Source organism: Heterodontus francisci, chromosome 7 (genome assembly GCF_036365525.1).
Source record: "Heterodontus francisci isolate sHetFra1 chromosome 7, sHetFra1.hap1, whole genome shotgun sequence".
NCBI lineage: Eukaryota > Metazoa > Chordata > Chondrichthyes > Heterodontiformes > Heterodontidae > Heterodontus > Heterodontus francisci.
This window is the reverse complement of record NC_090377.1, coordinates 9,263,514-9,285,264: the sequence shown is the minus strand read 5'-3', so window position 1 is coordinate 9,285,264 and position 21,751 is coordinate 9,263,514. Positions and strand designations below refer to the sequence as shown.

Below are 21,751 nucleotides of genomic sequence, written 5' to 3'. Positions count from 1 at the left end.
TCTACCTAGTGACTCAGGGAGCTTGGTGCACACATGCGTTGAACACAGCCAGTACAGCGACTGGGTGTTTGCATGTCACACAGTCTGGGCCCCGTACTCCATTCCCAGGCCATTAAAAAAAAACTGCCAAATTTAGCACATGCTGCAGAATTTCTTTTCTGTGAGTTTGAAAAGATTTCCTTCCCCAGACAGCGTTACTTACAGTTTACAGCACAGAAACAGGCTATCCCACTCAACTGTTCCATGCTGATGTTTATGCTCCACACGAGCCTCCTCCCACTCGACTTCATCTTAGCCCATCAACAAGTTCAGCTATTCTTTTCTCCCTCGTGTGTTTATTTAACTTTCACTTAAATGCATCCATGCTACTCATCAACTGATCCTTGCGGTACTGAGTTCATCTTTAATTGTGTACTTGAACCAATGCCAACAGTACAGACATAAGGAATGCCAGACTGAAAAAGGCCAAGGCCCTTCTAGTTTACCTTCCACCATCCTGGCAGTTGCATGATACGACAATAACAGAGTTATTGACTAATCACAGCTATCAATCTCCAACAGAGAGTCTACAACAGACCCAGACAAGAGGTGAGGAAAATCCCCAGTGCAGCAGTTTTGGAATCTTAGGTCCAAAATCACCTGTTCCTCCCAAGCCTGTTACACCCACAACACATCATGTCTCAAATTACTCCTTTACTGTATCCCAAAAATGGCATTTTCAGGAAAAATCTATTTAATTTGCACCTGAATGATTCAATAATGAGCAGAGGGTGAAGTTGTAAGTACTGTCAGTATGAAATAAAGAGTTGGAAATTTAAATCAGGCATAAGAATCTGTAAAGAGAAAAAGCAAGCTAAGGTTTCGGGTGCAGGTCACCCTGAAGGTGGTACACAAGGTTCAGACAGCTTCCTTTGCGTATTTTCAGCACGTTTCAGTTTTTATTAGATACCAATACTGTTCCAAATGTTGTAATTTCCCATTGATCTGCAGCAGCATAGTCTCCCCACCCACCGCCGCCACCACCCACCCCCAACCCACACATTTCACATTTCTACCCGCACACACAGTGTACAAGCAGTGCAGCACATGGACAGCAAATTGCAAATCAATGGGGAATTCAACAAATGGTGCCAGGTGACGCCAGATGACGCCACGTGGACTCAGAATACCAGACATTAACGCACCAAATATGGGCTCACAGCCACTTAACACCTTGTTAGAGACAGAGTGGTGAGATAATAATCAGGTGACCCAGCAAGAGGTCAAGTGGCAGCTATCATTACTATGAATAGCTCAGGAGCATTATGGGGCTCACTGTAAACACCTTTCAATGCACCATTTTCTTAAACAGGATCCACTGATTAGCAGTTTACATACAGTATTTTAAAAATATTTATTACATCTAGATTTGGATGTCCCCCAAAAAAAAAAAACCCCAAGGGACAGAGTTGGCCCAGAATCTACATTCTCGTGCCTTAGGATTGGGTTAGTGGGAGAGCAGAAGGGGAGATTACTGCATGAGGTGTCCTGGAGGTGCTACAGAACCTCAGGGGCCCTGAGTCTAGTGTAAAACAGGCTGGGGTATGTTAAGGCAGTTCGGGATACTGGGGTATGTATACCAATATTGGCCAGCTGCCGACTAACAGTGGCTGCGCAAGTGCTGTCTGACCTGAAAGATCACACACTGGTGAAACAAGGCTGAAGGGAGCTTCACCTGAGCCAGACCCCAGGGCAGAAGCGGTCTGTGCACCAGTGAAACACAGCCAGCCAGCATCAGAGCACAAGAGAATAGATTCCCTCAAATCTTTGACCCTCACTCTGAACTTGTTTTGGGGGTGGGGGACTGGTTCAGGGGGTGAGGGGGAAGAGAATAGAAACAGTAATGGAATATACTGAAGGGAAACAGTGGAAGAACTCGAGGATCGAGCCTACAAATGGCTGAACGTGTGGATCACCCACCCAGAGAGCTGCTTTACTCACAGATCTCTCCATTCCTACAAATGGACAGGTACCGTCTCCCAGCTGTACCTGGCAATAAATCAGAGCCCACACCTCAAGAGAACCTACTGGCTTTGGTTAAGGACTTGTCGGATCAACAATGAAGCTCAGAGACCAGGAGGAGAAGCAGGTGCACAGGGAAACGAGCATGGAACAGAGACAGTGCGCCTTGCTACATGACAGTATCTCTCTGCAGGACAGCGTAGGGAGTCAGTGTTCATTAAGCAGCAGGGTGTAGGTTGGCACATAAACAAGGAACTATGGGAGGAAGATATTGAGGGTGGGGGTGGGAAAAAAGAAAATAAAAAAAAAAGAGAAGGAATAATTTTAAAAAACAATACCTGGTCTCGCATTAAATTGAGACCCAATTATTCCCCAGTTTCTGATGCAGCGAAGCTACATGTAACAGAAAAATCTCCCAGAGACAAACTGAGAGCCAGGACAAAACCCAACATCAGGACTAGTCCAGCTTGGACACAGGGAGTGCTATATAAATCCACTTATTACTCCATCAACTGAACATCAGGTATGAATGTGGGGGGTGGGGGCGAAGACCAGAAATGTGACATTAGAAGTTGACGTACTCCAGACGGCGTCTTGGTGGAAGCTCAGGAATATGGGTCTCACCCACACTCCACAAGACAAATGATTGATGTTAGGCAGCAGAGAGAGATGGTGAGGCAATGAAAACAAGTTGTCCAGCCACACTTCACAGTTCAATGTCCAGCTTTCCATGAGGCGAATGTCCCCATTAATCCAACAGACCACCCTGATCCTCCACAGCTCGACCCGCCTCCTAGAGGAGAAAAGGGAGGAAAAACGTACAAACACAGCGTCGCCCCCACTCCCAAAAAAAGACTGTGGCAGCACAGTTAGGTCCGACAGCCTCAGCACATGGGAAGGTCATTTCAGTCACTGGGGTGGGAGGGGGATCCCCCGAGGGTCGGTCACCTGCCCCTCCTGGAGGTTCTTGACGAGTTGGGCCAGCCAACGTTTGGTGGTGGTGTCATCCTTCAGCACCTGGGCAAATGTGGTGTCCTTCAGCTGGTCGGGCAGGCACTGTCGGAGCGCCTCCCTTGCCCTGCAGGATCCAAACACTACATTGTAACACGTGGACAAGCCATTCAAAAGCTACATCACAACACACTGCTAGACGGGACACCGTGCAGCTTAGAGGTGCACCAGGGAGGCAGTCTCATCCTCACAGTTATTGTTTTAGAAAATAAACAGTATTACTGTGCTCCAGGGTTTTCTCACCTATATCCTACAATCTTCAACCTTTCTCCCCTGAAGGTGATCAGCTACAAAAGAAGCAAGGTTCGATTTGCACTGAGGGCCCTTACCCACTAGGAACTGGGAAGAGACTGTCCAACATTTCACAGGATGCCATTCAAGTCACTGTGTTGACTCTTTGAAAGAGCTATCCAATCAGTCCCAGCTCTTTCCCCATACCCCTGCAAAGCTCTCCTTTTCTTAGAACATTTACACTGACATTGGACACTTTTATCCCACCTAAATAAGCCTGAACTTGAAGCCAGATCCCAGAGGGGAAAGTCCATTGTCCCAACATGCTGCATCACCCAGGCCCATTAACTGTTAATCCAGCTCCACTATCACACAGATCAAAAGGTAAGGGGGCAGAAATTAACCACTGGTGCAGGAAGGACGTCCATGACAGAAAAATCAAGCATAGACTTGGGACAGATGGGCTGATGGACCATGTTATTCTGGATTTTCTTCATGCTGAGGCTCTCCTTCTCGCTAGTTGGTCGGCAGAGAGCAAAGCGTATTAATTATTTCCACCAGAAATTACAGCCAGTTATAGCGTTACAGGAGAGGACAAATGGTCATGTTCTTGTTAAAAATTTGGGAAGGAGGTTTTCTGGAGGGCAGTGGTTAACACTTAAATCAGTGACCAATACATTAACTAGACTACAAGAATCCTCCCCCCCCCCCTCCCCCCCGCTTTCTCTTCCTTCCCCAACTCTAGCGAGACACCCTCTGGTAACAACCATAAACTCAGGCCACCAAAAAAAAAAATACAGCTAATGATTTCCCAGAACAGCCACATTACACTGTGGAGCTGCCACGGGGTCAGAGAGGGGAGGGAGCCTGCAAGAGACGTGGGGGTCAAATACTGGCCTCACAGTATCCTGATATTAAAGTCCAGCTGTGATGGTTGGGGGGGACAGGGGGGGGGGGGGGGGGGGGGGGGGAAGGAGGGAGAACGGGGGAAATGGTACCACACTGCCAGAATTGCCACAAGCTACTCTGCAGGAGCCAGCCACCTCAGCACAGGGGGAGGGTCTGCTCGGCAGTTACCCCACCCCCACCATGTTTTGCCCATGACAAGGACATGATTTAAAGTGAAATAAAAACAGAAGGTACTGGAAATACTCCTGACCTGCTGAGTATTTTCAGATTTCTAGCATCTGCAGTATTTTGCTTTTACAGGACTCAGTGGGTCTTGTTGCTGCTGTGTGCATGCTGAACTCACCGTGGATTGTCAGAGAGACGGAGGTAGCAGCGGACAACATGTTTCAACAATCTGGCCGAGGGCTCTTTGGACAGTTGCAGCACCATCTTACCCTGCATGCGGAGATAAGACACTGTTAGAGCAGCTCAAGTGGTTGTTGGTTAAGCTGGGTCACCACCTTTCCCCAACACCATCCATTCCTTGCTGAAGTTTTAGAATCACAGAAGGTTTACAGCACCAAAAGAAAGAGAGACCACTTAGTACATCATGTCTGCACCAGCCAAAAAATGAGCCACCCAGCCTAATCCCACTTTCCAATAGGGTCCCAGGTTCCAACTGGATCTCAAGGCAACCAGTTTGCTACCTCATTCTACATGTATATGGTAAGGCCATTCATCCATCACTGTTGAGCCGAATGCTGTCCACATCCACTCAGGACAGAGTAGTTCACTTGATCGGTGCCCTTGCCACTAAACTCAACATCCAATGGGTGGTTGATGGTTGGCACAGACTCGGTGGGCCGAAGGGCCTGTTTCAGTGCTGTATCACTAAAACAAATAAAATCCACTCCCTTCAGCACCAACACACTGGTGATTGCAGTGTGTGCGCCATCTACAGGGCACATTGCAGCAACTCACTAAGGGCACTCACTAATACATCCCTCTCAATGACCTCCATTATCAGGAAGGACAAGCACAGCAATGCTGCAGGAGCACCACCTGCAAATTGCCCTCCAAGCCACATACCATCCTGACTTGCAACTATATCACCGTTCCTTCACAGTTGCTGGGTCAAAATCCTGTAACCCCTCCCGAACAGCACCATGGGTGCACCTACACCCACAAGGACTGCAGTGGTTCAAGAAGGCTGCACACCACAACCTTCTCAAGGGCAATAAATCATGGTCTTGCCAGCAATGCCTACATCCCATGAATGAATAAAGAAGTGTAGGTGTAGCACAAGGGCATGTTTGAGACATGCTACATAAAAGGCATATTCTTTTCACTTCCAATACTACCCAGAAACAGGGAACCACTCCCACTCTTTCAGCTCACCAGGATCATGGCCACGTGAGAGAATCGTTCATATGTTTGGCAAATGTAAGCCAGCCCTGTGTCATCCAATAGGATCTTCTGCAAGATAAAAGTTGCGACCTAGGGGCCAGAACAAGAGAGGTTACACAGATAACCAAGCAAAGCAAGAACACAGCTGCTGAGACAGCATGTCCAGCTCCCTTGGGATGGGGTGAGGATCTGCGTCCGCAAACCACCTCCCCACCTCCAACATGTCAACTTATTGGAACATGCAGGCTCATTGGGGGAAATGTCAAACAGTCAGACACACTATTTATCAGTACAAAGGATACAATCAACTAGAGAATATAGGAACACAGCTTCCCCCCACAATGGCAGCTAAGGAAGGCAGCACACTGAGTGGGTCTGTATCAGAGAGTGGATGTGTTAGGAGTTTATAGGTTTATCACAGGAAGCTTTATCAAAGAGTGGGTGCATTAAAGAGGGGTTTATTACAGGGAGCTCTATGAGAGTCAGAGTCATTTACAGCATAGAAGGGAGAGAGAATGGGGGTTACACAATATTTCACTCAGCGAAAGTACTTCATTGGCACATGAAAAGGATGCACTATAGGGTCTCTGAGAAGGGTGGGGGGGCATGGGGTGTACCCACCACCTCAATATAATTAAACACCCACTTAATACACAATTAACAGTGGGTGAAGGGATCCTGGTATAATTGTGCTGCTTGAAACATTGTAGAGCTGTAATGTTCAAACTCCTCAGACCACCCAGCAGCCCCTACCGTTTTGGACAATTCACTTCCCGACTCCATAATCCGTAGACAAAGAGGAATAATTTCTGTTGTCAAAAGGAAGTTGATGACTTCCTGTTCATCGGTTTTTACTAAGGCTCCTGCAGAAAGGACAAAGAAAGGATTAAAACAAAGTGAACGACAGGACCAAATGTCACACCCAGTCAACCTGGGCTAAAACATCACACAAACTCCACTTATGGAAACTAGAATCACAGCTTCACCCCCCAGCCCCACCTTCGAGTAAACCCACAGCCCAGCATGGGACTGAGCCACACAGAGCAGAATGACCTACATTTATTCCCATGTTTGCCTATCAGTGATGATCCATCGACCTATGATGGAAAGCAGAGAAGTTAAAGAAGATTATGTTTGGCCAACGAATGGGGGCTAGAGAGGGTCAAGCTTGGTGTGAATCAGGAATTACAACATCTCAGCATCTACAAGGAGAACACCCAATTCAGTGAGCTACTGGAGGATTGCTAGAGTCAGTGAAACTTCACCACAGAACATTTCAACACTGAGAGTGGCAAGGAAAGAAAACATGCCAAACAGAAAGCTGAGGGCTTACCTATGACACCCAGGCTGGTAAGTCGCAGATACTCAAAAGGTCTCGTCTTACTCACAGTGTGCAGGAACGGATAGAGGAAGAGTGGGATATGAGCTGCGAGAAATGCTGACCTGGAACACAACAGGGAAAAGACAATTCATTACAAACCAGGCCTGGATGGAACAGACTTTGAGATCAGAGACTACACCACTGAATTCACCAGAATGATACTGGGCAACATGATGGGCTGAATGGCCTCCTTCCGTGTCGTAATTTTTCTATGGTTCTAAAAAGGGGAAAATTAGGAAGCTGTTGAAGACCTCACTTCCAAGATCTCGTTGGCTTAAGTTCGGACCCGAGAGTTACGAGATTATCGACAAATCACTCAGACACGAGCTCTGCTTAAAGTGCTAAGTTTACTAAAGCAGATTCAAAAGCAGAGTTTACACCAATAGCTGCAAAAGAGTATATATAAACGGTCCAAAGTCAACGACTTGGTCGTTGAACTTTCAGTTCTAGGTGATTAGCTAATTCACTCTATTCCAACAGCAATAACGATTATTCCGTTTGCAACATCTTTTATACACTTTTCAGTGGTGGACATGGGTGATATATTGACAGGACCTTAACGGCATATAAAGATTCCCCTTAATACAAAGTGTCCAAAAAGGTCAAGATCTTTGTCCAAACCACGGAGTGAAGGCCCACATTTAAGTTACCTTTCACCTTCCATAGCCTGCTAAACAGCATTCTCAGGGCTGCTCTGGTTATCGGTTTCCCATGGCCAGTTTTACAACTCTCTCTGGCCTTTAAGCCTACTTTCAATAGGCTCCATTCCTGTTATCACAAGTGTTTCACTAAGGTTTACACACCAATTAGCTTTGCATTCTAGCAAACATACAGCTTGAAACATTCAGCAGTTTTATACTTTACTTTGAAAGGTCTTTTGACCTTGCAAAGCTTGCTGGTAAAATTTGGTCAATTTTTGAGTTTGGTCAAGTTATGTAAAACCTGTGGGTTGCACAGACTAGGCTTGTATTCCCTCCAGTATAGAAGATTTATGGGTGATCTAATGGAATTGTGCAAAATATTGAAGGATTGGATAGTCCCTCTCTCTCTCTCTCTACCCTATTTCACTAGAGACTGGTGGGGAATCCAAAACAAGGGGGAGGGGAATGACCTGAAAATTAGAGCTAGGTACTGAAGTCTGGGAGCACTTCGGCACTAAAAGGGTAGTGACATTCTGGAACTCACTCCCCCAAAAAGCTATGGATCAATTGAAATCGGTAGATTTTTGTTAGGCAAAGGTGTTGAGGGATATGGTACCATGGCTGGTAGATGGAATTAAGATACAGATCAGCCATGATCTAACTGAATGGCAGGCTTGAGGGGCTGAATGCTGCCCTCCTGTTTCTACATTCCTACAGTACCAGGTAGGCAATCTGACTGGTACATTGGTATTATCCAGACACAAATAAAGAATTGTTGTAGCACATTCCCAACACACCATTATAGGTTTCATATCCCTTAATATCCATGCCCAACAAAAATTTACCAATTTTGGATTGATCCTTAGCTTTCTGAGGGACAGAATTCTAGGTTTCAGCTCCTCTTTGTGTGAAGTGCTTCCTGACAGAACCCTTGAATGGCCCAGCTCTAAATTTTATTCCCCAGGAGAGATTTTTGGCTCATCGAGGTGAGGCATCCATTCACAGAGAACATTTATCCCAACTTTTGGGATTCTGTCCCATCAAGCACTCTCAGATGAGGTAGGTGATGGCGTAGTGGTATTATCACTGGACTAGTAACCCAGAGACCCAGGGTATTGATCTGGAGACATGGGTTCGAATCCCATTACAGCAGAAGGTGGAATTTTAATTTAATTAATAAATCTGGAATTAAAAGTTAGCCTAATGATGGCCATGAAACCATCGTCGATTGTTGTAAAAACCCATCTGGTTCACTAATGTCCTTTAGGGAAGGAAATCTGCTGTCCTTACCTGGTCTGGCCTACATGTGACTCCAGACCCACAGCAATGTGGTTGGCTCTTACATACCCTTTGAAATGGCCTAGCAAGCCACTGAGTTGTACCTAACCGCTACGAAGGCAATAAAAAGGAATGAAACCGGACGGACCACCCGGCATCGACCTAGGCACCAGAAACGACAAGGGCAAACCCAGCCCTGTCGACCCTGCAAAGTCCTCTTTACTAACATCTGGGGGTTTGTGCCAAAGTCGGGAGAGCTGTCCCACAGACTAGTCAAGCAACAGCCTGACGTAGTCATACTCATGGAATCATAACTTACAATGTCCCAGACACTGCAATCACTATCCCTGGGTACGTCCTGTCCCACCGGCAGGACAAGCAGCAGAGGTAGCAGGACAGTGGTATACAGTAGGGAGGGAGTTGCCTTGAGAGTCCTCAACATCAAGTCTCATGCCATCAGGTCAAACATGGGCAAGGTAACCTCCTGATTACCACCTACCGCCCTCCTTCAGCTGATGACTAGGTACTCCTCCATGTTGAACACCACTTAGAGGAAGCACTGAGGGTGGCAAGGGCACAAAATGTAATCTGGGTGGGGGACTGCAATGTCCATCACCAAGAGTGGCTCAGTAGCACCACTACTGACCGAGCACTAAAGGACACAGCTGCTAGACTGGGTCTGTGGCAGGTGGTGGGGGAACGAACACGAGGGAAAAACATACTTGACCTTGTCCTCACCAATCTGCCTGTCACAGATGCTTCTGTCCATGACTGCATTGGTAGGAGTGACCACCGCACAGTCCTTGTGGAGACTAAGTCCCGCTTTCACATTGAGGATACCCTCCATCGTGTTGTGTGGCACTATCACCGTGTCAAATGGGATAGATTTTGACCAGATCTAGCAATGCAAAACTGGGCATCCATGAGGCGCTGTGGGCCATCAGCAGCAGCAGAATTGTACTCAACCACAATCTGTAACCTCATGGCCCAGCATATCCCCCACTCTACCATTACCATCAAGCCAGGAGACCAACCCTGGTTCAAAGAAAAGAGTGCAGGAGGGCATGCCAGGAGCAGCACCAGGCATACCTCAAAATGAGGTGTCAACCTGGTGAAGCTACAACCCAGGACTACTTGCATGCCAAACTGCATAAGCAGCATGCAATAGACAGAGGTAAGTGATCCCACAACCAACAGATCAGATCTAAGCTCTGCAGTCCTGCCACATCCAGCCGTGAATGGTGGTGGACAATTAAACAATTAACTGGAGGAGGTGGCTCCACAAATATCCCCATCCTCAATGATGGGGGAGCCCAGCACATCAGTGCGAAAGATAAGGCTGAATCATTTGCAACAATCTTCAGCCAGAAGTGCCGAGTTGATGATCCATCTCAGCCTCCTCCTGAAGCCCTCAGCATTACAGATGCCAGACTTCAGCCAATTCGATTCACTCCGCGTGATATCAAGAAATGACCGAAGGTACTGGATACTGCAAAGGCTATGGGCCCTGACAATATTCCGGCAACGGTATTGAAGACCTGTGCTCCAGAACTTGCCGCACCCCTAGTCAAGCTGTTACAGTATAGCTACAACACTGGCATCAACCCGGCAATATGGAAAATTGCCCAGGTATGTCCTGTACACAAAAAGCAGGACAAGTCCAACCCGGCCATTTACCGCCCCATCAGTCTACTCTCCATCATCAGTAAAGTGATGGAAGGTGTGATCAACAGTGCCATCAAGCAGCACTTGCTTAGCAATAACCTGCTCAGTTTGGGCTCCGCCAGGGACACTCAGCTCCTGACCTCATTGCAGCTTTGGTTCAAACATGGGCAAAAGAGCTGAACTCAAGAGGCGAGATGAGAGTGACTGCCCTGGACATCAAGGCAGCACTTGACCAAGTATGGCATCAAGAAGCCCTAGCAAAACTGGAGTCCATGGGAATCAGGGGGAAAACTCTCTGCTGGTTAGTCATACCTAGCACAAAGGAAGATGGTTGTGGTTGTTGGAGGTCAATCATCTGAGTTCCAGGACATCACTGCAGGAGTTCCTCAGGGTGGTGTCCTAGGCCCAACCATATGCAGCTGCTTCATCAAAGACCTTCCTTCAAATCATAAGGTCAGAAATGGGGACGTTCGCACAATGTTCAGCACCATTCGCGACTCCTCAAATACTGAAGCAGTCGTGTAGAAATGCAGCAAGATCTGGACAATATCCAGGCTTGGGCTGATAAGTGGCAAGTAAAATTCGTGCCACACAAGTGCCGGGCAATGACCATCTCCAACAAGAGATAATCCAACCATCTCCCCTTGACAATCAATGGCATCACCATTGCTGAATCCCCCACTATCAAACATCCTAGGGGTTACTACTGACCTGAAACTGAACTGAGGTAGCCATATATAAATACCGTGGCTACAAGAGCAGGTCAGAGGCTAGGAATCATGCGGCGAGTAACTCACCACCTGACTCCCCAGTGCCTGCCCACCATCTACAAGGCACAAGTCAGGAGTGTGATGGAATACTACCCACTTGCCTGGATGGGTGCAGCTCCAACAACACGCAAGAATCTAGACACCATCCAGAACAAAGCAGCCCCCTTAATTGGCAACCTATCTTCAAATATTCACTCCCTCCACCACTGACGCACAGTGGCAGCAGTGTGTACCATCTACAAGATGCACTGCAACAACGCACCAAGGCTCCTTAGACAGCACCTTCCAAACCCGCGACCTCTACCAACTATAAGGACAAGAGCAGCAGATGCATGGGAACATCACCACCTGCAAGTCCCCCTCCAAGTCACACACTATCCTGACTTGGAACTATATCGCCATTCCTTCACTGTCACTGAGTCAAAATCCTGGAACTCCCTTCCAAACAGCACTGTGGATGTACCTACCCCACATGGACTGCAGCGGTTCAAGAAGGCAGTTCACCACGACCTTCTCAAGGGCAATTAGGGATGGGCAATAAATGCTGGCATAGCCAGTGACGCCCACATCCCATGAATGAATAAAACAAAAAGGTACAGCGTGGGCCCCAATAGCATAACATAACCAAATGTGACCTTTCCCACACCAGCTCAAGAGTCAGTGAGACCAGGCAGGAATGAACAAGTCTGCATCATTACAACAGCTTTCATGTCCTCAGGATGTCCAGAAGTGATTCACAGCCAGTGGGTAATATGTAGGCAAATGCAACACCCATTTTGCACACAGAGGGCAAACTAAATAAGCTAAATTAACATTTTTGGTGATATTGCTTGAACACAAGAACAGAAAAAATAGAAGCAGGAGTAGGCCATTTGGATCCTCGATCTGCTCTGCCTTTCCATTTTATGGTAGATCTCCTACAGCAATTCCACTTTCCCATCTTCTACCCATATCCCTTCACAGCCAAAGGTGCACCAAGAGAAGACAGCCCACCCAAATGGATTGTTTGTGATGTGATCATCATCTTTCATAGATGGAAAGATGCCAACCAATCAACCCTGTAACCATATCTCTTGGCTCCTTTGCTGTCCAAAAATGTTATGTTTTGGGTTGAGCCCCACTCTAGAGACTTGAGCCTATAATCCAGACTGACACTCCAGCGCAGTACTGAGGGAGGTGCCGTCTTTCATATGAGACATTAAATCGAGGTCCTGGTTGTCCCCTCAGATGAACGTTAAAAGATCCCACGCCACTATTTAAAGAGTAGGGAGTTTTGCCTGGTGTCCTGGTCAACATTCCTTTCAGCCAACACTCAAACCAGATGATCTAGTCATTTATTTAGTTGCTGTTTGTGGGACCTTGCTGTGAAAAAATTGGCTGCCATATTTCCTATAACACTTCAAAAATGCTTCACTGTCTATAAAATTTTTGGCACCTTGCAATATTGTGAAAGACGCTATATAAATGCAAATCTTTTATTCCTTCTTCTGATTTGTAATCCTGCAGCTGCATAGTACGATTCCAGCTCCCAGCAAAGCCTCTGCTGCGGGACAAATGTTTTGACTGAAGGCTCAGCAGGGAGGAATCCACTATGAGATTAAAGTGAGATCAGACTCCCCAAGTGACAACTAAGAGCTCAGGGGAAAAAAAAACAGCAGAGAATAGAAAGGAATATGGAAGCAGAAATGAGGTTACCTGGTTTCTGGGTGCGATGCTACACATTGTAATAATGCGAGTGCGTTACACACGCGGTTAGACTGATGAGCCGTCAGAGTTGGGGGGTTGATAGAGGGATAAATATTTACAATCTCCTGGAAAAAAGAAATGTAAAAAGAAAATCACATTAACCTGAAAAGGGTAGTGAAGGAGCTGAGTGGGGATGCAGCAGGGCCGAGCCTACACTGAATGTAGCCTGTCAGGTAATCCCAGGAAACAACACCAAAGTGATTTCTGCACTGCACCTCACACACAGTCAGGTCTGCCTGACACGAGAGGTTTCTGCAAGCTCTGGGTAGCAAACTGCATCAGGTGGCTAGAAAGCAAAGAAACAGGAGAAGATTTGAAGGGTTTCGTACTATGATGGCCACAGATCCTAGGTAAACTGATCAAATATAGTCTATGTAAAGCAGGACATTTATTTTAATTATTTATTTGCGGGATGTGGGCATAGCTGGCAAGGTCAGCATTTATTACCCATCTCTAACTGACCTTAAGGTACTCAAGACTCCCATGGCTGTGGGTCTAGAGTCACATATAGGACATAGAAGGTAAGGACAGCAGGTTTCCTTCCTTAAAAAGGACATTCCTGAACCAGATGGGTTTTTGATCACAATCTGGTAGTTTCACAGTCACCATTCCTAATACCAGATTTTTTCTTAAATTTCAGATTTATTTAATTAACTGAATTTAAACTCCCCAGCTGCCAGTGAGATGTAAACTCATGTATCCAGGCCTCTGGATTATTAGTCGAGTAACAAAACTATTGTGCTACCATTCTGTACTCTGTGGGTGTCTCATACTTCAACTGCATAAAGATCCCACACATCCTGAAACCAAGCACTGTTTCTCTCCAGTCACAGCACTTAGCGCTTCACACGTATTGGGATAAGTTTAATTCTTTTTCTTTGTAACTGTTTCGGTGCGTGTGTTTCTTTTAAAAAAAAAGAGTGAGATCAGTGAGAAGTCGGACTACTAAATAAAATTTTAAAAAACCTGGTCTCAAACTTCTGCCAATAATTGGGCCTCACCAGTCCTCACAGTTCTACTCAGCTTGCCAAGACTCATCAAAGCAAAGCTCCCAGAACAGGTACAGCATGGGGATAGATACAGAGTAAAGCTCCCTCTACACTGTCCCCAACAAAACGTCCCAGGGCAGGTACAGCACGGGTTAGATACAGAGTAAAGTTCTATGCTCCCCGATGGCTGGGTTTAAATGACAAGGTGCGATATATAAAAGGACCATTACCTGCAGCAGGGCGGCAATGGTTCCGAAGGAGTGCCAGAGCATGGGGGCCAGGTCAGGCACCGACTCCCTCTTCTTGCTGAGTTCTAACAAGGCATTTTCCCGGGTCTCAGGGCTCGACAGCTCATTGATCCACTGGTAAATCTTCTCTCGATCCACCTGAGCCAGCGCAGTAACCGGCTGCAAGCAGGACAAAAAGAAAAATCAGCAGGCAGATCCATATAGAATAGAATCATAGAACTGTTACAGCACAGAAGTTGGCCATTCAGAACCCCGTGTCTGTGCTCTCTCCCTGCCAACAGTAACACAGCTGGTCCCATTTTCCCATCTTTTCCCCGTAGCCCTGCAAATTTTCCTCTCTTCAGCTGCCAATCCAATCCCTTTTGAATGAATCCAGGGATAAGCGACTTCAGGTACCTGGATAGAGAGGTGAACAGCCCCAGCTTCACCATAGAGATTAGAGGAAATTTGATGCAAGTGTTCAAAATTATGCAGAGTCTAGACAGAGTAGATAGAGAGAAATGGTTTCCACTGGCAGAAGGATCGAGAACCAGAGAACACCGATTTAAGTGATTGGCAAAAGAACCAGAGGCGACAGGAGGGAAAACCAAGTGGTTAGGATCTGGAATGCACTGCTTGAGAGTGTGTGGTGGAAGCAGATTCAATCATGGCTTTCAAAAGGGAATTGGATAATAATCGGAACTGAAAAGACAGGCTGGGCTACAGGAATAGGCAAGGGAATGGGACTAGCCGAGCTGCTCTTGCAGAGAGCAGTATGGACATGATGGGCTGAATGGCATTCCCCTGTGCTGTAACCATTCTACAAAAGCCATGATTGAATCTGCATCCACAACACCTTCAGGCAGTTCATTCACAGCAGCCATGTTACCTACAGCCATCAGACAGTGTTTCCAGCAAGCACTGTGCTTCAACTACAGTTCCCATACTTATAAATTCCACACTGATCACAGGCAGCCATCTATATCCAGCGAACTGTGCTAACTGTTTGCCATTACCAGAGCAGTCAATTACCAAGGCACTGCTTACAACACATGAAGCACACCACCTATTTTTGGGCCGTTCTTTGCACCTCGTTAACCCCCGCACGCTAATTACCAACAGGCAAAGTTACGTTTCTATCTGCGGCCAGGACTTGGAGTATTAGCACTGCCACAAGTCTCATTCTGGCAGCAGACTGGAGTTTTCTGTTGGAACGGAGTGGAAGCTGCATCCCATCACCCTTGTTTCAGTAATCGCTGGGGCCTGGAAGGATCACAGCAGTGGAGTTGGTTTTACCATCCATCGTAAAGCATGGTTACCCGACTCAAACAGACCAGACGATATGCGTCAGGCTCGGGTCCGGTTGGGCAGGATGTGGACAGTGCTGCCTTGCTCCGGGAAGGAATCTTCAATTGAACATTCAGGACGTCAAGGTGGGAAACATGCAGTCCTGACTCTGCACTAAAACCTGGCTATCCGACTACATATGTCAGGGTCGAGTTGGGCATTTTAAAAAAAAATTAAAGGACTCGGGCCTGGGTAGGGTTGGCTGTTGTCAGGTCGGGCCCGAGTTGGGTTTTAATTTTATACTCGAGCCAGGCTTTAATGCATCGCTTGTTGGGCAAATTGCATTGCAAGGTATAAAGTTCGTCAAGGGCTTGACAGGATAGATGCTGAGACACTTTTTCACCTGACTGCAGAGTTTAGAACTAGAGTCATAGTCTCAGGATAAGACATCAGCCATTTAGGACTGAAATGAGGGCAAATTTCTTCACTCAGAAGTTGGTGAATCTTTGGAATTCTCTACCTGAGAGCTGTGGATGCTCAGTCATTGACTCTATTCAAGACTGAGGTCACTAGATTTTTGTCACTCAGGGAATTGAGGGATTTGGGGATAGGGTGGGAAAGTGAAGATGAGGTAGATGATCATCCAAGATCTACTGAACAGCACAGCAGGCTCAAGGGGCCATATGGCCTACTGTTGCTCCTATTTCTTACCATTAACAGCGGTACACCTGCACAATAAGTGTGGGCACTGAACCAGATACCCATTGGAGGTGCCATCCTTTGGATGAGATGTTAAACTGAGGCCCAGTCTGCCCCCTCAGTTGGATGTAAAGGATCTTATTTCGAAGAGTAGGGATTTCTCCCTGGTGTCCTGGCCAATATTTAGCTGTCTATCAATACCTTAAAATAATAACTGGTCATTACCATATTGCTGCTTGTGGGAGCTTGCTGTGCACAAACTGGCTGCCACATTTCTTACGTTGCAGAGTGATTACACTTCAAATGTACATCATTAGCTGTGAAGTTTTTTGGGATGTCCTGAGTGCGTGGAAAATGCTTTAGAGATGGGAGCTCTTAATATTCTCTATCGAGTGTTCAAAATTATGAGGAGTTTTGATAGAGTAATCTACTCTATTTCCTGTGGCAAGAGTGTCAGTAACCAGAGGACACAGCTTTAAGATAATTGGCAAAAGAACCAGAGATGACATTGGAAAACACTTTTTTTTAATAAATGCAGTGAATTGTGATCTGGAATGCGCTGCCTGAAAGGGCAGTGGAAGCAGATTCAATAGCAACTCTCAAAAGGGAAATGGATAAATGAAGAGTGTGAAATTTACCGTTTATGCGGAAACAGCAGGGTGTGGAACGAATTGGATAGTTTTCGAAGAGAGCTGGCACAGGCATGATAGGCCAAGTGGCCTCCTTTTGTGCTGTAAGATTCTACGGTTCAAGAAAATACTTTCAGCAATACCACTGGCCACACTACCACTTCAGTTACAACCTCAGAACTGCAGCGAGGTTGTGAGGGAAAGCAGTTAACAAGAGAAAATAAACTGGTCATGAAGTTATTGAAGTAGCTTATATGCCTGCAGTGCTCACTAATTACCTTGTCTCTGCAGTTTGAAGAAATGCATTTACAAAGCACACAATGCCCTCGGATCTGAAGAGCTTTAGGGTATCCTATCAATTACTTTTAAAGTGTAGTCACTGTTGCTACACAAGCAGATACAACAACCCAATTTGTGGAGATCAAGATCCTCAAACATTAAATGAACAATAAATCCTTCCTGTGAGCAATGGTTGAAGAAACAGATTACTTGGTCATTTATCACATTGCTGCATTCCTGTAGCACCTTCCACAATCATAGGACATCCCAAATTAACAGTTTTAGTGATCAGCTGAGGGATAAATATTGGCTGAAGAACACCCTACCCTTCTTCAAAACAGTGCCATTGGATCTTTTATATCCACCTGAGAGGACAGACTGGGCCTCAGTTTGCAGTCATATCCAAAAGGCAGCACTTCTGAAAGTGCAGCGCTGCCTCAATACTAGGAATGGCGCGAAAGCTTGGAATATGTAATTGAGGGCTCTATTCTCTAGAAAAGACTTGTTCAGGGGGGTGGTGTGATCTGATAAAGAACCAGAGGACACCGAATTAAAGCTAATAGCAAAAGGAATCTTGGGGAAAAACACCTTTTTATGCAGTGAGTGGTTAGGACGTGGAATGCACTGCCTGAGGTTGTGGTGAAAGTACATTCAACCATCGGTTTTAAAAGGGGATTGGATAATTATCTCTTTTGCTGGAAACTAGCAGATAGAGTCAGCACATGGTTTTGCAAGAACTGCAGACATGCCCCATGATGTAAGCTGCCACTGACTGAAATCACACAAATTTACAGGACAAGGAGTCTCTAGCCTAACCCCACTTTCTAGCTCTTAACCTGCAGCCTTGTAGTTTACAGTTTTTCAAGTGCATAACCAAGGGCTACAGGGGAATGGGACTAGCTGAGCTGCTCTTGCAGAGAGCTGGCAAGGGCATGACAAGCCAAATGTCCTAACTTCTCCAATCTATCTTCATACCTGAAGTTCCTCATCCCTGGAACCATTCTCATGAATCTTTTCTACAATCTCTCCAATGCCTTCACATCTTTCCTAAAGTGTGGCGCCAAGAACGGGATGCAACTCTCCAGCCGAGGCCTTATACAAGTTCCACATAACTTCCAGGATACTGCATGCTTTTTATTAACTGCTCTCTCAACCCGTCCTGCCACCCTCAAAGACTTATGCACGGATACACCCAGGTCCCTCTGCTCCTGCACCCCCTTTTAGAGTTGACTCGACAGCATGGTCGACAACACCTTCCATCACTTTTCGGATGATGGAGAGTAGACTGGTAGGGCGGTGGTAATCGGCCTGCTTTTTGTGTACAGGTCACCCCTGGGAAATTTTCCACATTGTCAAGACGATGCACCCACTGAGCCAGGCTGGCAGTCAAGGATCAAGCCTTGATTTGATTTAGCTTTAGATTTAGAGATACAGCACTAAAACAGGCCCTTCGGCCCACCGAGTCTGTGCCGACCATCAACCATCCATTTATACTAATCCCATATTCCTACCACATCCCCACCTGTCCCTATATTTCCCTACCACCAACCTATACTAGGGGCAATTTATAATGGCCAATTTACCTATCAGTATGTACAACTCCACACCGTCTTTCTGCCCACATCCGTGCTGAAGCCTGGCAGATTCAGTGACCTCCCCCCACCCCCCACCCACCCTCACGGAAAGCGGCCGAGACCGATCGAGTCACAGCCCAGATCCAACAGAAGAGGCCGGCGAAGGCTCAGAGAAACCAGCAGCGGGCCAGAGAGTGGCGGCGGCCCGGCCAGGCCAGGCCCGAGGCGGCCCTCAATCCCCAACCCAACAACAACAACTACTACTACTAGCGGGAGGCCGGAGAGGCGCTCGCCCGCACCCGCACCCTCACTCAGGCCCCTCAATGACCGACAGGCAGTGACTTACCGCGCCCGCCGCCAGGCTGTGCATCTTCCACTTCTCCCTCCGTCCAATCTCCAAAAGCTTCACATCAACAACTGAACCGAGCACCTTGTCGATGATCCTCTAACCTCTAACCCCCCCCCCCCAAACTAATATACAATTAAAAACAGAACCAAGCTCCGATAATCAACCGAATAATTAATCCATTTCAGAAGCAGAAATTACCGATTACCTGAACAACACCGTGAACAATTTTATACATATGTAAAAGTAACTCCTTAACCTTTGCCCTTTCACCTCATGGCTTTTTTTGAGAAAAAAGACACGAAATAAAACTATTTTCGATTTTTTTAAAGATACATAATTAAATTACGCTTTTCAGAAATAATGCGTCCAAAAACAAACGACTTAAATTATAAAACATTTCTCTTCAGCGACAGGCCCGACGACCATGCACTGCATGCTGGGAGTTTTACTTCGCGCCATTTTAAACTGAGACGGAAGATTTATTCTCATCTTTTAACAGCAGTATTTTTTTATTTCCTTGACGTTCGATTGAATTTTTAAGCGATAGTATTTACCTCCGTTTGTGCTGAAAGTAAAAATGAGTGGATTATTTAATTGGGAGACTTTATTTCCCGCCGTGCACAGCGCGCGGTGCACTGTGGGAGCAGGAGTTCGCTTCCCGCCATCTCGCGGTGGCGCAAAATCCCGCCGCGACGGTGGCGCGGGCCGAGTGCGGGAAACGGTCTCTATGGGAACGGGCAGGTAAGGTTCACAGAGTCCCCGGGGCCTGCCCTCAGTCAGTCAGTCAGCCAGCCAGCGGGCCCGGGCACCGACAGAAGCCGTACCGCCGCCGGGGCTCGGCAGCGACGGACAGCCCGGCGTCCGTGCGTTCGCTAGTCAGCCCGGGAATGGTGGGGGGTTAACCGGCGCCTCCGCACTGGTGGAGAAGCTTCCTGGGCCTGGAAAGCTGGTGGCCAGGTTCCCCCCAGTAGGTGCGGCTGCACCTCCGGCTCTGCCCAAGCCACCACCCCGGAGTTTGAGGGAATGAGAGCGGGCCGGGAGGTTCGGGTGGGGGTGGGAGGGGCGGCGTCGCCAATGATCAGAAACTGAACTGGAGTAGCCATATAAATACCGTGGCTACAAGAGCAGGTCAGAGGCTAGGAATCCTGAGGCGAGTAACTCACCTCCTGACTCCCCAAAGCCTGTCCACCATCTACAAGGCACAAGTCAGGAGTGTGATGGAATACTCTCCACTTGCCTGGATGGGTGCAGCTCCAACAACACTCAAGAAGCTCGACACCATCCAGGACAAAGCAGCCCGCTTGATTTATAAGAAGACTTGCATTTCACAATCTCAGGACATCCCAAATTTCTTTACGACCTTTGACGTACTTTTGAAGTGTCGTCAATGTTGTAGTCCACACCTTTGTTACCTCTGGACTTGACTATTCCAGCGCACTTCTGGTCGGCGTCCCATTTTCTGCTCTCTCTAAACTTGTCGTTAAACTCTGCTGCCTGTGTCCTAACTTGCGCCAAGTCTCTTTCACCCATCACCCCAGTTCTTGTTGACCTACATTGGCTCTCCGCTAAGCAACGGCTTAATTCTCACCATTATGTGTCAGCCGCGGCTCTGTTGGTAACACTCCCGTCTTGGAGTCAGAAGATTGTAGTTTCAAGTCCGTTCCAGGAGTGCTGCACTGTCTTTCAGATGAGACATTAAACTGAGGCTCCATCTGCCCCCTCCAGTGGATGTAAAAGTTCCCATGGTATGATTTTGAAGAAGAGCAGAGGAGTTGTCCCTGGTGTCCTGGCCATTGTTTACATGTTAATCAACATCACAAAAAGTTATTTGATCACATTACTGTTTGTAGGACCTTGCTGTGTGCAAATTGACTGCTGCATTTCTTGCAACAGTGACTATACTTCCAAAGTACTTCATTGACTATAAAACACTTTACAACTTCCTGAGGCCATGAAAGGCAGTATAAAAATGCAAATCTTTTTGTTTTCAAATCCATGCATGGCCTCACCCCCTCGATCTCTTTATATCCTCCAGCTGTACAACCCTCCAAGATGTCTGCACAACTCCAGTTCTGATCACTTGAGTGGCCTGATTTTATCACTCCATTGGCTGCTATGCCTTCAGCTGCCTAGCCCCGAAGCTCTGGAATTCCCTCCATAAACCCAACCCCCCCCTTTTACGGTATTCCCTAAAACCTACCTCTTTGACTAAACTTTTGGTCATGCGAACATACGACTTAGGAGCAGGAGTAGGCCACTCGGCCCCTTGAGCCTGGTCCACCATTCAACATGATCATGGCTGATCTGATTGTAACCTCAACTCCACATTCCCACCTACCCCAATAACCAGTCATCCCCTTGCATATCAAGAATTTATCTACCTCTGCCTTAGAAATATTCAAAGACTCTGCTTTCACAGCCTTTTGAGGAAGAGTTCCAAGGACTCATGACGCACTGAAAAAAAAAATTACCCTCATCTCTGTCTTCAATGGGTGACCCCTTATTTTTAAATAGTGACACAGTTCTAGATTCTCCCACAAGGGGAAACATCCTTTCCACGTCCACCCTGTCAAGACCCTTCAGGATCTTGTATGTTTCAATCAAGTCACCTGTTAGTCTTCTAAACTCCAGAGGATACAAGCTTAGCCTGTCCAATATTTCCTCATGAGACAACCCACCCACTACAGGTATTAGTCTAG

The 21,751-nt window shown here is 46.8% G+C and overlaps 3 protein-coding genes across 6 annotated transcripts in view; 1 reads left to right on the top strand and 2 right to left on the bottom strand.

Annotated features, from left to right (window-relative positions):
- Positions 1-2,188, bottom strand: part of plcd4a (phospholipase C, delta 4a) — a 98,620-nt gene extending 96,432 nt beyond the window's left edge. The window contains exon 1 of the mRNA XM_068034772.1: positions 203-2,188. The gene's annotated coding sequence lies outside the window, so the exon portion shown is untranslated. The remainder of the gene's footprint in view (positions 1-202) is intronic.
- Positions 2,189-2,277: 89 nt separating this feature from the next.
- On the bottom strand, positions 2,278-19,413 carry cnot9 (CCR4-NOT transcription complex subunit 9). 2 transcript variants are annotated; one of them, XM_068034770.1, is made up of 8 exons: positions 19,050-19,173; positions 14,239-14,415; positions 12,969-13,084; positions 6,872-6,981; positions 6,292-6,401; positions 5,530-5,628; positions 4,496-4,587; positions 2,278-3,079 (listed from the first exon to the last, which is right to left on the bottom strand). In XM_068034770.1, exons 1-8 carry the CDS (start codon positions 19,071-19,073, stop codon positions 2,911-2,913), a joined length of 897 nt encoding a protein of 298 aa, XP_067890871.1. In that variant the 5' UTR covers positions 19,074-19,173; the 3' UTR covers positions 2,278-2,910. The 2 variants fall into 2 exon arrangements, with proteins under 2 accessions (XP_067890871.1, XP_067890872.1); XM_068034771.1 differs by lacking the exon at positions 5,530-5,628 and having other exon boundaries at positions 19,050-19,413.
- Positions 19,414-19,678: 265 nt separating this feature from the next.
- Positions 19,679-21,751, top strand: part of usp37 (ubiquitin specific peptidase 37) — a 52,421-nt gene continuing 50,348 nt past the window's right edge. For all 3 annotated transcript variants that reach the window (XM_068034766.1, XM_068034767.1, XM_068034769.1), the window contains exon 1: positions 19,679-19,793. The gene's annotated coding sequence lies outside the window, so the exon portion shown is untranslated. The remainder of the gene's footprint in view (positions 19,794-21,751) is intronic.

Coding starts and splice junctions, on each gene's coding strand:
- cnot9 (XM_068034770.1), bottom strand. CDS start 19,073: ATGCACAGCCTGGCGGCGGGCGCG. Junction 14,416..19,049: donor ACAGCCTGGCGGCGGGCGCG/GTAAGTCACTGC, acceptor TCCTGCTTGCAG/CCGGTTACTGCGCTGGCTCA. Junction 4,588..5,529: donor CTCACGTGGCCATGATCCTG/GTGAGCTGAAAG, acceptor CTCCGCATGCAG/GGTAAGATGGTGCTGCAACT.